Below are 15,995 nucleotides of genomic sequence, written 5' to 3'. Positions count from 1 at the left end.
CATATCTTCCTCCAGACGCCGGTCACCCAGACCCCTGAAGCCAGTCAGCAGCCCAAGAAGAAGAAGAGGAAGGTGTGAGGTCATTCATGTTGTCGTCGTCGTCGTTGTCTTTACCCATCAGCCCCCACTACAGCTCAGCTATTGGAGGATCTGGTCCCAGGTCCTCCTCTTCCTCCTATCTGGTCCCGGGTCCTCCTCTTCCTCCTATCTGGCCTTCTCCAGCGAGCCCTTGGTGATCTCCATGATCTGGCATATGTCCAAGGCTTCACCTGCACAGAGTTTGCACCACAATATTAATCGTTTTGTTTTGTTTTGTGTGTTTCATTTATGAATTGTTGACTTGTTAAAAAAAATGTTAAAATATTTTATTGTTGGTTTAAAAAAAAAATTGTTTTCATGTATTTTCATTTTAACTTAATTAAACAGAAAATCCTATTTCTAAAGAATTTGGCGTGAAGGACATTTTTGGTGTTATTGTTAAAGTAAAACCTACTGAGACATGCAGTAACAAGCTTTTGGAATTAACTTTCATCAATTACAAAAAATGTGTTTTCCATTCAAGTGGACTTGGGGTAGGGGTAGGGTGCTCTACACTGCTCACCTTGGGGTAGGGGTAGGGTGCTCTACACTGCTCACCTTGGGATAGGGGTAGGGAGCTATATATTGCTCACCTTGGGATAGGGGTAGAGCTGCTCACCTTGGGGTAGGGGTAGGGTGCTCTACACTGCTCATCTTGGGATAGGGGTAGGGTGCTCTACACTGCTCGGGGTAGGGTGCACTACACTGCTCACCTTGGGATAGGGGTAGGGAGCTATATACTGCTCACCTTGGGGTAGGGGTAGGGTGCTATATACTGCTCACCTTGGGGTAGGGTGCTCCACACTGCTCACCTTGGGGTAGGGGTAGGGTGCTCTACACTGCTCACCTTGGGGTAGGGGTAGGGTGCTCTACTGCTCACCTTGGGGTAGGGGTAGGGGTAGGGTTCTATACTGCTCACCTTGGGGTAGGGGTAGGGTGCTCTAGTCTAGACTGCTCACCTTGGTGTAGGGTGCTATATACTGCTCACCTTGGGGTAGGGTGCTCTACTGCTCACCTTGGGGTAGGGGTTGGGTGCTCTACACTGCTCACCTTGGGGTAGCGGTAGGGTGCTATAGGTTGGGTACCGACCCCTGTACTTTTACCGGTACCGACCGAATCACGTCGGTATTACCGGGTATTGCTTCACGTGAAATTGAACGGTGCTAAATTTCGCTACTTTCATGTGCATCAGGAGCGGAGTGCGCCATCTGACGTCATGTCTGAGTGTAGGTTATGTCGGTCTCAAAAACGAAAGTGAATAGGCTAACTTAATATGCACCATTTAAGCATGCATGTATTGCACCAAGAGCAAGCATAAATTAATCCAAACAGTAGGCCTATCCCTGGTAAGAACTTAAAATAAAACTGAGAGTTGACGGAGTGCAATGAAATGCACCCATCTTCTGAATCGCGAGTGAGACTGGATCCATTCAAAACGGTAAAACAGGACTTTAGATAGTTCAAAGCATGTGACAGAAAAATGTTTGAATGCTATAGAAATGTATCATGGCTAGATGATAATGAAGTCTTAACAGCATTAATAATATCTAGGCTATTTGCCAAATACTCGCTGTATTTGTCGTGACAACAGTTGCTCTAAGGATATTGACCGTAGCCTTTGCTTTTGCTGCGCTGCTCCAAGCAGTCAGCAGATAATAACCGCGATGCGAGCAAACAACGATACAATTCGTTTAATTTCATTGCTGTCAATTGGAGTGTCCTGACAGCAAGCAACGTGGGCAGCGCGATGTTTTGAGAGAACTTTTGTTGTTGGCATAGGCCACTACGGTTTCTATTTTCTCTCTGTCGCTCGCTTTGCTCTGTTATTTTGAATGCGAAATATGACTCATTAAAACGGCATATTTAACGGATTCACTCCCCCCGATGCAATGCTCAACAGTTTGCTGGTTAGCCTACACATACAGTTAACCTGACAGACAGACTATGCGTAGCGTTTCAAGGTGGAACAATGCGCTGCATCAAGACGAGCTATAAGTTCAAATTCACGATGGCATGGAATGTTTTATTAGTCAAAGGATAATCGAACGACCAAACTCGCCAGCCTACTACTCACGTTAGAAACTGACTGAAACGAAGTAATTTAAACAACAGAACTGGTAAGGAGTGGATAATAATCTACCCAGATAGCAAAATGTATTTGGCCCGGATCCGCCAGGGATTCCCAAACTGTGGAACGCATACCTGCTTCTAGGAGATAACCTATGCGAGATGAAAAGGGCTATGGCGGAGAGGTGTTAAAAATGAACTTTTATTTTGTAATTAATTAATGAATAAATGAATAACTTCTAAACCATTTGTAAACTCTATAGTAGGCTATGTTTTCATTAAAAAGGGGCGACTTATTAAACATGATGCCTGGCATACTGCTGAGGCTACTGTTAAATTGCACAAAACAAAGATGGAAGGATTGCTTTTTTCATAAACATGGCCTAAAATAGCTAAATCATCATATAACCCAATGGACTAATTATTTGTTTTATGTTTGGGTTTGATGGAGTCTGTTTAAAAAAACTTTCACTATCCATTGTTCATGTTCATACTTTTAAGAAATGAGAGGTTTTTGTATTGTGTTAAAAACATTCTCAATGTATAAATTTGATTTTGTACAACTTGTAGTTGATACAAACAAGGTGTTACAGATTCAGCAAGCGTAAGGTACCGAAAAAAATACCGTTGAATACCGACACCGAACCTCAGGCACCGGCACCGGCACCGGTACCGATATCGGTTCAAATGTGATAGGTACTGCTCACCTAGGGGTAGGGTGCTCTACACTGCTCACCTTGGGGTAGGGGTAGGGTGCTCTATACTGCTCACCTTGGGGTAGGGGTAGGGTGCTCTACACTGCTCACCTTGGGGTAGGGGTAGGGTGCTCTACACTGCTCACCTTGGGATAGGGGTAGGGTGCTCTACACTGCTCACCTTGGGGTAGGGGTAGGGTGCTATATACTGCTCACCTAGGGGTAGGGTGCTCTACACTGCTCACCTTGGGGTAGGGGTAGGGTGCTCTACACTGCTCACCTTGGGGTAGGGGTAGGGTACTCTATATACTGCTCACCTTGGGGTAGGGGTAGGGTGCTATATACTGCTCACCTAGGGGTAGGGTGCTCTACACTGCTCACCTTGGGGTAGGGGTAGGGTGCTCTATACTGCTCACCTTGGGGTAGGGGTAGGGTGCTCTACTGCTCACCTTGGGATAGCGGTAGGGTGCTCTACACTGCTCACCTTGGGATAGGGGTAGGGTGCTCTACACTGCTCACCTTGGGATAGCGGTAGGGTGCTCTACACTGCTCACCTTGGGGTAGGGGTAGGGTGCTCTACACTGCTCACCTTGGGATAGCGGTAGGGTGCTCTACACTGCTCACCTTGGGATAGCGGTAGGGTGCTCTACACTGCTCACCTTGGGATAGGGGTAGGGTGCTCTAGACTACTCACCTTGGGATAGGGGTAGGGTGCTCTAGACTGCTCACCTTGGGGTAGGGGTAGGGTGCTCTACACTGCTCACCTTGGGGTAGGGGTAGGGTGCTCTACTGCTCACCTTGGGGTAGGGGTAGGGTGCTATACTGCTCACCTTGGGCAATGCCGTATCTGCGCTCCACTCCCGTGGGGTTGGATGGAGTGACGCAGTCCATGGTCACCTCCTTCCGCAGACACTGGTCCACATCTACAGCGCTGAAGAAGGCCACAGACTGGGGAAGGTCCTGCAGGCCCAGTTTGTGGGCAAACATGCATCTACAAATGGATACCACAGACTTTAGTACTGAGAGGTTATGGCAGAACAAACATTGCCAATCAGTCTTCCTGAGTAAGGGAAAAGACTTGTGAGGATATTTTGAGTGGTCAGGTTCTGACCTGGTCAGCAGGTTGGTGATCTGCAGGGCTAAGACTGCTCGATAGCGGTCCTCGCTACACACTAGGTAGCGCACCTCATCGTGGATGCTGATGCAGAAACGGCCGTCGATGTCGTGCTCCTCCAGTAGCCAGCGCATGGCAACCAGCATCAGGTGCAGGTAATCCACGGCTGAGCTCTGGACCACCCAGTTCACTCGACTGGTAATGAACTGGAGGCACAAAAGCAATTTTCGTAACTCTACTGCAATACCTTTGCCCACTCTGTACTACAGTTTACCTGAAGAATGCCATTATTTATGAGTCATACATTACACATCATGTATTCATTAGGGTCCCAGCAGAGAGGTGGTTTTTTTTCTTCATATTATTAATCAATCTTTTTCATGTGCGTAACATTCTTTAGACATGTGAAATTTCATCCATGCTATACTGCGTTATGCTATACGAGTTAAACGCATAAAACTAAAAATTATGAGCTTGTCCGTAGTCTTGTATTGAGTCAAGATGCATCAAACTGTAAACAATATTAAACTCTGGACCAATCCAGACAATTATAAATATATGCTGTTTCAGTGCCCTCTTTCTCTTTTGTGTAGGTCTTTGCAGATGGGCAGTACACTGTATTTCATACCAAATTGCTTTGTTGTCAATGTTTACTCAGTCATAAGGTCTTGCCTGTTGTTGCCTCTCAGAATGCAACATGCTTGCACCTTGTAACTATTATAAGTATTGTGTACTTACAGCCACTGAAAGACTGCAATGTTTTTTTTTTTTGTTCAGTTGATCAATACAGAGCCGAAGTGAGCCGGTAGGATATTTGCTTTGTTGTGGTAGCTATTCCAGAATAGACTGAGTAAAAGAATGAGAATTCTTGCTATCGCTGCCCATCTCACCTCGTCGCCCACCGCGGCAGGCTCCAGGGCTCGTGAGATGCGGCACTCCAGCACAGGGGTGGACGGCCGAGGGGAGTGGGCGATGCTCTCCAGCTTGTTGAACATCTCCGACTCCGTACCTCCTCCCCAAACACGCTTCTCAACTATATCCCACTTACGCCTGCCGGAACTGCAGAGCAAAGACAAACTGCCATCATTCTCATGGGGGCACCAGCTGCTAAGCATTCATTCATTCAACCTTTCTTTATTCTCGGAGAGTCATTGAGGGTAGCCCTCATTTTCAATGAAGCCGAGAAGCATCAGTCAAGACCAGACCAGACCAGACCTCTCGGGTCTCGTGTCCTATTCGAGCCGTCTCACCGCTGCGCTGTCTGTCGGATCCTGCGCACGTCCTCCATGGACACACTCCCGTCCTCCGCTCTCTGCACATCCATGCCCAGCTCCTCCAGCAGCCACTCCCCGTCCTCGTTCAGGAGACACCTGAGCACAGGGTCGTCCAGGAATGCATGAGGCATGTAAGACATCTTATTATAGAGTTTAGGTTAAGTAGGTGCATGCACATCCCACCTCACTGGGGCCAGGTGCATGCACATCCCACCTCACTGGGGCCAGGTGCATGCACATCCCACCTCACTGGGGCCAGGTGCAGGACACGATTAATGTAAAAGTGATAAAGGAAAATGGGTCGAGACCTTGTATGTGGTTTTTAAATAAACCTTGTCGGTTTTGGAGTCTCAGTGTGCAAACATCTTATTATATCCATCATGACCTGAACCCGGAAATGAGTCAACAGGTGAACCCTGCCTGACCTGCCGGCCAATTTGGATTTGGCCCGGCAGCTCAGGCTGAAGACCTGCACATCTGTCTCCCCTGTGTCCTGCCATCTATCTCCCCTGTGTCCTGCACATCTGTCTCCCCTGTGTCCTGCATATCTTTCTCCCCTGTGTCCTGCACATCTATCTCCCCTGTGTCCTGCATATCTTTCTCCCCTGTGTCCTGCACATCTATCTCCCCTGTGTCCTGCACATCTGTCTCCCCTGTGTCCTGCACATCTGTCTCCCCTGTGTCCTGCATATCTTTCTCCCCTGTGTCCTGCACATCTATCTCCCCTGTGTCCTGTCCTGTCCACAACCTTTGGGTCCAATCACAAACTAGTCATTTGAACGATGCCCATTGATCACGCCTCTTGTGCAGTAGAAATAAAACACAGACTCCCAATACTAATGTTCGGTCTTAAAAGATTGAGCTCAGTATGGTGATAGCCAGACTAAGTGGGAGGCTGAAAGGGCCAAACTATAGTTTTTTTTCCCCATTTCAAGAGAATCATTTGACTCACTATCCCAAGAAAAGAAAAATGGCTCTTCTAGTATCTTGGCCTTTATAGATTGGTTTGTTACAGTTTACTGGCCCATTTTAGGACCTTGAGACAACAACGGATGGAGTGCTACCTGCGTAATCCTTTGGTCAGCGCATACATGCGCTTGGCCTTGTCGGCGGCGTCGGCCTGACTGAGCCGGTGGTTGAACTGCATGAGCAGGCGCTCTGCAAAAGGCTGGCCGGCGCCGTAGATACGGCCGTAGTTGAAGACCTTGGCGTGCTCGCGGCTGATGCCCACAGTATCGGCGGTGCGGCTGTGCAGGTCTGTGCCCTGGCTCTTCTTGCCCTGCAGGGTCATCCAGCCGAACGCCGTGCAGCCTGCAAGCACACGTAACGTGCAAAATCAGTTTCATTTCGCTCTTTAGGCAATGAGGGCTGAAACTAAGCCAGACTGTACAGTAATGTCCCGCATATAAGCCGCATTGTGTATAAGCCGCAGGACAGTGTTTTATGCAAGTTAAAAGAAACAAAACCATATTAACTCCATATTAACTGCTCCCCTGTATTAACCTCATATCTGAAGAAATTTTGCAAAATCAATGTATAAACCACGGCTAATAGTCGGGAAATTACGGTAATCTGTGGAGATGACATGATGTCCACTTCCTCTGTCTCACCATGCATGCTGGCAAAGTGAGCCTCTCCTAAAACCGCAGCGATCCAAAGCTCCTGGGAGTCCACGTCCGCCCCCACCAGGTGATACCCCGGGGGCACCTGCACCATGGCCTTCAGCTCGCTCCCCACTCGGTCACGCTGATGGGCAAACATAAGACACCACACGCTACCAGTCAGTACCTTGATATGGCCTATATAGAACCCAATAATCTAAAAATTTCCAAATAATGTAATATTTCCCAATAATGTAATAAAAAAGTAATTCTCTTGACTCCATCAAACATGCAATAACTTCCCAATCATATAACAATATATACAGTATGATATAATATAACCCCCCATGGGGGTAGGATTCGAACTGGGGCTTTTGTAGGAGAGACTGTCGAAGTGAAAATGTAATGTAATGGTTTTCTGTATTATTTATATACTAGTGCAGAGCCCGTAGATTTTTTGTTCGTATAACATGAAATTTGGTACTGCACACACTGGTGCCATTAGGATGACACCCACCAAATTTGAGAGCAGTCGGATGAGTGGTTCGAGAGTTACGCGTGGAACAGACAGAGTGACACACAGACAGACATTCCTTGCATTAATAAACTGCTCACAAAAAGTAAGGAAACTTGACTTTGGCCCATTATATCTCCCTTTTAGTAATACCAACCAGTAAAGTGTTTCATATCATTTTTATCGTTGATTTGTCACCTTTACAATGAGGTATAGCTTGTAAGCATAGGGCAATCATGGAATGAGCAACACAAGCAAACGTGTAAGTAGTGCCAACGAAAAATGTGCCAAAATGGCCTGTTATGCTGTTGGAATTCACCTTTGTTACTTCAAGCATTGACGATTGCACTCTCCCACAGAAATGAGGAAAACAAAACATGTTAGGCATACATTTGTTCATTTTATACTCAGTGTCATTTTATACTCAGTGTCAGGGTCCTCAGTAGCGTGTAGAGGATCCATATGCAGCCACAACAGCTTGGCACCTTCTTCTCATGCTGGTCACCAACCTGGCTACATTCTGCTGTGGGATGGCATTCCATTCCTCGATAAGGATCTGTTGTAAGTCAGCCAACCTGGTTTTGTTGGTGACTCTGGCACGTACAGCATGCCCAAGCTGATCCCACAAGTGTTCACGGCAGGCCATTAGATCCTCTCCACTCCCAAATTCTGGAGGTACTCTCTGATGATCCCAGCTCTATGGGGGCGAGCGTTGTCATCCTGGAGGATGGCAATTGGTCCCATATTCTGGAGATATGGAATTGCCACTGGCTCCAGAATCTCATCCCAGTATCTAACTGCATGATGATTGCCTTCAATGATAACAAGGTCTGTCTTTCGAGTTAGGGAGATGTCACCCCACAGCAGAATGTAGCCAGGTTGGTGACCTGCATGAGAAGAAGGTGCCAAGCTGTTGTGGCTGCATATGGATCCTCTACACGCTACTGAGGACCCTGACACTGAGTGTAAAATGAACAAATGTATGCCTAACATGTTTTGTTTTCCTCATTTCTGTGGGAGAGTGCAATCGTCAATGCTTGAAGTAACAAAGGTGAATTCCAACAGCATAACAGGCCATTTTGGCACATTTTTCGTTGGCACTACTTACACGTTTGCTTGTGTTGCTCATTCCATGATTGCCCTATGCTTACAAGCTATACCTCATTGTAAAGGTGACAAATCAACGATAAAAATGATATGAAACACTTTACTGGTTGGTATTACTAAAGGGGAGATATAATGGGCCAAAGTCAAGTTTCCTTACTTTTTGTGAGCGGTTTAGATAGATTACAGTAGTGCACTGGTTAGCAGGCATTACCCGAGCATTGCTAGCCGTCAGCCATGTTGGCTCCACAGCTCTACGTGTCACCGTTCCTGCAGTGACGACCTGTGGCAAGATAGCACCATACTGTCCTTCTTCATCGTAGTCTTCATGTCTGTGGTGGGGGTGGTTGGGGTGTAATTATTCACTGCCTTGAAAAACAGCACACCATTATTTCATGAAACTCGTGTTACTTCCGAGTCCTGATGGATGTAAGTGACAGACCTGCTCACGGTTCGAGGAAGCTCTCCCTTCCGCAGCCAAACCACCTTCTGGGTACTACAAGAGTGAGATAGAACATTGATGTAACACAAGAAAAATGGCTGACTCATGTCCATCATATAATTTAAGACAAATTCATGAGGATCCGTGTCTAGATTTCCTCCTCAGTCGAGTGCTCAGGATCTATTTCAAGAGGGCAGCTGACGTCTGACGGGTCAGTACCTGACGCGCTTCTGGGCATTTCTCCAGAACGAGATCATCTTATTAATCTCCAGAGCCCGTGTGGCGTTTGTGCCCCCTCTGCCTGCCTGAAGAGTCCCGTCCTCCATCTTACTTAGGAAATCCTTGGAGAAAGGACTGCCGACATTGTTCTCATTCCCATCCTGTCCCAGGTAAAGCAATGAGAGCATTACTTGGAACACCATCATTTGTAGCAGGTCATTGTACACACTAGTACAGTTCATCAACAATATACCTTATGAGGTAGTTTGAAAAACCAGCACCCTGGGATATTGACATCATTATGTGGCCCATTCCCATGGTGATAAGGACATTGGCTTCCGTCTGGAGGACCATCAGGTGCTCTGGAATCCTAAAACACAATATGAAAAGCTTCAGAGTTGAAAAGACACCAAAAGATCAATACAGATCATGCTAGACTGCTAAAGATCAATACAGGTCATGCTAGACTGCTAAAGATCAATACAGATCATGCTAGACTGCTAAAGATCAACACAGGTCATGCTAGACTGCTAAAGATCAATACAGATCATGCTAGACTGCTAAAGATCAACACAGGTCATGCTAGACTGCTAAAGATCAATACAGATCATGCTAGACTGCTAAAGATCAATACAGATCATGTTAGACTGCTACTGCACCTTGAACTTTTTCATCCTTGACTTGCTCTTGACTGCAATCTCATCCTCAAACACATTCTCCAGGTGGCTCAACTCCTCCGCCTGCTCAAACACACACAGACACACAGACACAGACACAGACACAGACACAGACACAGACACAGACACAGACACAGACACAGACACAGACACAGACACACACACACACACACACACACACACACACAGTATTTTTAACCATTTCACAGCTGACAGAGAGATGACAGTTTCTATCTGAAACACAACATGTCCAAACCGCTTACAGTCTTCCATACAGCGCTGTCACTCAGCGTGAGGTCATCAGACAGGGGCGTGTCCAAACACTGCGGCTGCTCCTTCCCCCTCTGCTCACAGTGCTCTCTGTACATGCTTTCGATGGCCCTGGAAGTAAGCACGTATTTTCAAAGGTCAAAATCACAACGCTTCCCAGTTCCAAGGCCACTCACTATCCCTGCCATATCCACACAGAGGAGATGGTCATGATGTTTCTCCAGGGTTCACCTGTGGGGACACACTGGACCAGCTTCCTCCTCGTCCGAATCCAGGTTGTCCCTGCGGCCTGGCACCAGGTAGCCCCAGGCATGCTGCTCGGTGTAGTGCAGGGGGAAGCCGTCCCAGGTCAGCCCCATCAGCTTGGGGGTCACCCGCATCTGCAGGCTGATCAGACTTGCTCCTGGTGACCAGTCCTCACTCTCTGATGGCTTTACACACAGCTTACGATACCAGCTGAGTGTGAAGAGAAGAGGACATTTGACAGTAGGTGAATAGCTCATTGTATACCTATGAATCAAAGACCAAGGACACCAGACATGGATATCTGCTAAGAATAAATCTATTCGTCGAAAATCAATTAAACCTTTCTTCTTCTACTTTTCCTGTTAACATTTGCACTATATAGTGTGAACTGAAGGTCAGTGAGGACACACCTAGGATGACCAGGCAGATGTTGTCTCCTCTTTGGTAAAGAGTCCACTGTCTGCTTCAGTTTGTCCAGCACTTCTTTACTGGGGTCCACACCATTCAACTCCTCCTCCGATGGGGGACCAGGGTCTGCCAGCACAGAAACAAGAACATCATCACTCTCCCTCACAAGACGTCTCCTGAAAATATTGAGGTGTCAGTATGTGCCATTTAGCGTAGCGCTTTATGGTCTTTGGTTACATTAAGGTGTGTTCTTCATACACAAAAAGCTGAAGCTGTTATCACTACAATGTATTTGATGCTAATCTCTTTCTGTTTCTATGTCTTAAAGGTATCATAAAAGATCCGCACACCGAGGAGCTCCCAAAAATGTATTTTTTTTAATCATAAAGTAACGTTTCGGGCTTTTGCAGCCCTTCCTCAGACTTGTTTCTATATGTCTTACCCGTGTCCCAGTCAGCTACTGAAACGGTAGGTGCTTTGGTCTCCACTGCTTTAGCTGCCTTTTTCTTTTTCTGGGGCACCTTCTTCTGTTTAAACTCCTGAACCTCCCAGTCCAAGTCCCACAGCCAGGGGTCGTCTTTGTATCTGATGGGATCAGATGAAAGAAACCCATGAGGGTCACAGTAAGTACTCTGATTTAGGGATAATACTGAGATTGAATACCATGGATAACAGATTCACAAGAATCAAAACAGTTATCAAAGAGTAACTTCTCATACTCAAAAAGGGAATAGCAGAATGTCATGGAGAACTAGAAATGTGCATCTCCGTGGAAGAGCTGCAAGAGTGGGCTTGCTCACCAGGCAGTGATGTAAACGCCTGAACAGTCCCCCATTCATTTCAATGGGGAAACGCCTCTGGCTGAGCATGGCGGAACTACAAGGGTCTAAAAACGGGAATACCGGAAAAAACGACAACCAGCAGCCATCCGACATTAACAAGCAACCTACACCGGATCGGGCCTGATTTTTTAGTGTTTGAACCGCGACGATAACTCAAACGCTCTAGGAGAAGAGGCGTTCTCAAAAAACGGGCAAAGAAGAACAATAGATGGCCTTGCTGCAAGCCCACTAACTACAGTGAGTACAAGTATGAGTAAGTTTCAAAGACTTTTCATGAAAGAACCAAACTCCAGGCCTCACCTCTGGTCTTCTAGAAACTGGCATGCATCATCTGCCAGCCGCATCAGGGACTTCTTCATCTCATGCTGCAGTTCCTCATATGTGTCCTGGGCGTCCTCTAGATAGCGTTGCCAGTTCTGGTTGACAGGCAAGTAACTCACCCCCATCTCCAGCATCCCAGCAAATGTGACCGGATGAGGGCATCTGAGAGCACAGAGAGAAAGTAAGAGATTCAATGGGAAGTTATGTAGTTTGAGTAATAACTTAATAAGAAAATACGAGAATCATGCAAAGACGTGTGTGTGTGTGTGTGTGTGTGTGTGTGTGTGTGTGTGTGTGTGTGTGTGTGTGTGTGTGTGTGTGTGTGTGTGTGTGTGTGTGTGTGTGTGTGAATGTATGTGTGACTGTGTGTGTGCGTGTGTGTGCGTGTGCGTGTGCGTGTGTGTGTGTGTGTGTGTGTGCGTGTGTGTGAGAGAACATGCCATAGACAAAGACATAAGAGTATTGTTTAAATGGCCTTTACCTCTCCATGAAGAGGGGCAGCTGCTCGGTGAACACCTCATGTGTGGCCAGCACGTCCAGGGCGCAGTACTGCATGAGCCCCTGCGCAGGACAAAAACCAACAGTCTGAGCTGAGCACCGTCTTTGTGTACATCTGGGATTCGCCATCTTAAAGAGGAACTATGCAGGATTGGCGATTTCATCTCTGGTTTCGGTTTCGGTTTTCGTTTTCGCTCGTTTTATGCTTGCATTTTCTCTGCAGAGCTTCCCCAACAGCTTTAGCGTGTATATTTATACATGTATAGGCTATATTTAAATATATAAATTGCAAACGTGGTTCTTCGTCTCAGACTTCCAGATGTACACAAGGAGCGATCGTCTCCTGCAGAAAGTTGCATAGGGTCTCTTTAAGGTGTGTATGTGAACACCTACCTGAAAGTTCTCCCGCACGTCACCCATGGTGCCCTTCACAAAAATGTTCCGGGCCTCTTTCTTTAAGGGGTCCCCACCGACATACAGTGCATGGACATCCGCTAAATTATTGATGCTGCTGATCTCCACCCAATCCCAGGAGCCAATCTACAGGAACAAGGTAAAGCCATCCATACAGACCATAATGAGTTATTCTGCTACAGCATTTGTGCAATATATTGAATTTGATTGGACTGTAGAGGCATGGTAGGCTGGGTGAACCCTGAACCCTCAGGCTGGAAATCTATCTCCCCTGCTTCCTGTCCACATGTCCATATGTGTCATTAAAGAAACAAAATGCATGGGGATAAACCTTTGGCCCCTGAGTTTGCCTCCCCATTTTCTTCATATGTTCCTTGACTTCCTGCAGGCCTCTGCGCTTGCCATACTTGTTGGCCATCCAGAGGGTGCGCTGGAACCCAGTCAGTCCGGAGATGGCCATGTGGAGACTCATTGTGTCCAAGAACCGGACTTTGGAGCCCTGAAGTAGTAGAAATTGTTGTTCCTTAACTATCTGAACAAAATCTTTCTTGAATTTAATGGAAAGCTTAAGGAATAAATCACACTGAACTTCACTTAAGTTCGCAAAATGGTTAATAGGCATGTATATGAGTGACCACTGACCAGGGATCACAAAAATCAGACTTACCTTTAACAGGTATTGCTCCTTAATGAGAGCGCGGTCAAAGCTGACATTGTGACCCACTACCAGTCGTTCCTGCCACACACCCTTTGGAGGTCGGCTGGAGTTGACAGCGGTCTCCAAAGGAATAAGGTCAGCTGGTGTGAGCTGATTAGACCAAGTGTACCTGTCCTCAACAAGCCTTTTACTGCACCAGGAGTACCTGATGAACAAAGAACCATTATATACCAATACAGTCTAATGAATACTGTAATGGTGTGGTTCAATCACAAACAGGAACACTAGCAAAGACAGATAACTTGTGCACCACATTAGTCGATTGTTTGTTACTAACCAAGCAGTGGGAGACACAGCTACGGCAAGTGTGGGACAGTGACCCTCTGCCATGCACACTTCCACGTCAAAAACCAGGGCCTTCTCGTCAGGAAAATCCACTCTTCTGCATTCCCCGTCCGGTCCATAGCGACTCCATCCTACTTCCCATGCCCAGGTCAAAGGCATTGGGGGCAGCTCCGTGAGCTGAAGCAGACTAGCCGCCTCCAGGTAAGGCAAACTCTGCTTCTGAGCCAAAATCCGGAAGTGTTCGTCAATATTGCTGCCGTACATTTGGGGCAACTTCAGATCAACGTCGGGAAGAAGCGCGGCTTCTTTACCCCAAAGTTTATGCTCCTGCAGGTGCCTGACACTCCGCTCCACGTTCTCCTGCTCGTACACCGGCTCCGTTCCTCGGAATATCTGCTTGTGCAGGTTTGTGGATAGCATCTGAATGTTGAGTGGGTTCATTCTTCTCTGTGGACAGTCGTGCGCTTGTTCCAGGTGAGGCTCTGTCAAGGAACTTTGCCACCTCCTCGGCTCCAGTGCAGTGTACCATCGTGGTCGACTCCGGAGTAACAATAACCGCAACATCAGCTTTGTCTGGTGCACAAACATGAATTTCAGAATTTTATCCGCAAAAAGACCACATCGTGTCCAACTGTAGACACGTTCGAGTAACTGCTATCACTAAACACCTAAGACAGAGCAGAGACAGGCTTGCTACTCCTCAACACGTTGGACGTTGGTTGGATGTCAACAAACAAGCTGAATCCAGAGTAGATCTAACCTTATGTAGCGTGATTAGTGACACCTTGTGGCGCGGATGTCTCAAGGAGTTGTTACACTGTAACATGTTAACATGTCTTCCGGATATATTCGCCTTAATATTCCTATATGAATTTTAAATACCTACACATTTATTACGACTACATGATATTTATCAATAAATTAAAATATGTGACTTTTCTCACTTAGCATTGGGCCGCGTGGCGTGACTTCGGATCAGAAGATTGCAGGTTCGAGTCCTGCCGCGGTCGGTTGTTTTACAATATGTCTATCTATCTATCTTTACAGGTCTTGTGAAATGTTCAATTGTCAACAGTGTGTAGAGTGAGAATTATGACTATTGAATAACCCTGGGGAAGGAAATGACAATCTGACAGTGCTTACATGTATCTGGGACCCCTGTTATAGGCTATTCGCAAGATCAAGCTGAAGTAGCCTACATTCGTCCTAGTAATGCGTGTTTGCATTAACCCGGTTAGGGCAGACCTAGAATCCATCAAGCAAGTAACCTACTGTAGATTACGGCATGTTTTTGATGATTAGGCTACCTAAGGCTACCGCTACCTTATTGCCCCCTAGTGGTTATTACGTAAATTTATTTCAGAATTGAAGTGGGCCATCGACAAAATATAATAGCCTAAAAGTAAAGTTAAAGAAATGTTAGGCTTAATGTTATGACATACAATTATTTTCATTATTAAATAATTTCCTGCTTCTCTACATGATTGAAATGCCCAAGATGCCTGCAGACATACAGCCGTGCGTAGTCCTACACCTCCTTTCAGTCCATGCGCACTGAAGTGGAAATATTCACTCTGAGGTTTCACTTAATATTTTAATTTGCATGTTTAGAGAGATGCCTTTTTAAAGTTGTCCTTGCAATGGCTTTGTAGCCATGTTGTTATGAAACAGTCAAAGCCATAGCCTTCTTCAAAGGCACACTGAATCTGACCTTCAGTTGATTTTATTCTTAATATTCTTAAAACAACAACAAAACGTTGTAAAATGACATCTAGGCTATCACCACAAAGACCCCGATCAGAGAATGCTGCTTTTTTTTTTTTTATCAAACTTAATTTTCATTTTGATGTAGGCCTATTCTGCAAAATAGAATTTACGTAGATTACGCTGTAGGCACTATACCATTTGAGAAAACGTTAATTGTCCTTAATTGTGTTGTCCGTCGCTAGGGGGTGGTATTGTCTTATTGCGGTTGAGTTCATCCAGTTCTTGAAATACGTGAGCGCAAGATATTTCCACCCTCTCTTTTTGTATGCAGTTTACGCTATTTTGTAGTTTAGATGGCACAGGCTTAGTTTTGAACTGGAGAAGACACTGTGTTGCTTAGCCAAATCTAGACGCACAGTCCAGATCCATTATGAGTAGGCCTATATCACAAAAGGTTTGAAACTATTTTACCATTAAATTGCATATAATTGTAAGGCAAAA

General features: G+C 46.1%; 2 protein-coding genes across 3 annotated transcripts in view; one reads left to right on the top strand and one right to left on the bottom strand.

Annotated features, from left to right (window-relative positions):
- Positions 1-156, top strand: part of fanci (FA complementation group I) — a 32,112-nt gene extending 31,956 nt beyond the window's left edge. For both annotated transcript variants that reach the window (XM_062546992.1, XM_062546991.1), the window contains exon 38: positions 16-156. In XM_062546992.1, the coding sequence (XP_062402976.1) occupies positions 16-78 (63 nt within the window). In that variant the 3' untranslated portion in view covers positions 79-156. The remainder of the gene's footprint in view (positions 1-15) is intronic.
- On the bottom strand, positions 133-14,502 carry polg (polymerase (DNA directed), gamma). Its single transcript, XM_062546993.1, has 22 exons — positions 13,780-14,502; positions 13,452-13,647; positions 13,116-13,283; positions 12,764-12,910; positions 12,354-12,433; positions 11,852-12,034; positions 11,152-11,294; positions 10,712-10,835; positions 10,287-10,511; positions 10,049-10,166; positions 9,768-9,848; positions 9,362-9,478; positions 9,109-9,269; positions 8,890-8,943; positions 8,662-8,779; positions 6,839-6,974; positions 6,293-6,539; positions 5,205-5,324; positions 4,845-5,013; positions 3,952-4,160; positions 3,671-3,831; positions 133-269 (listed from the first exon to the last, which is right to left on the bottom strand). Exons 1-22 carry the CDS (start codon positions 14,373-14,375, stop codon positions 205-207), a joined length of 3,618 nt encoding a protein of 1,205 aa, XP_062402977.1. The 5' UTR covers positions 14,376-14,502; the 3' UTR covers positions 133-204.
- Positions 14,503-15,995: the final 1,493 nt, after the last annotated feature.

Source organism: Sardina pilchardus, chromosome 10 (assembly GCF_963854185.1).
Source record: "Sardina pilchardus chromosome 10, fSarPil1.1, whole genome shotgun sequence".
NCBI lineage: Eukaryota > Metazoa > Chordata > Actinopteri > Clupeiformes > Clupeidae > Sardina > Sardina pilchardus.
The sequence above is the reverse complement of the archived record's forward strand: the minus strand, read 5'-3'. Positions and strand labels throughout refer to the sequence as shown.

What these genes read in the sequence shown, in the direction of transcription:
- polg (XM_062546993.1), bottom strand. Translation starts at nt 14,375, where the DNA reads ATGTTTGTGCACCAGACAAAGCTGATGTTGCGGTTATTGTTACTCCGG. An exon ending in GGCAAACTCAGGGGCCAAAG is followed by an intron (nt 12,911 to 13,115) that starts GTTTATCCCCAT and finishes TTGTTCCTGTAG; the next exon opens with ATTGGCTCCTGGGATTGGGT. An exon ending in ATCCGACAGACAGCGCAGCG is followed by an intron (nt 5,014 to 5,204) that starts GTGAGACGGCTC and finishes TTTGCTCTGCAG; the next exon opens with TTCCGGCAGGCGTAAGTGGG.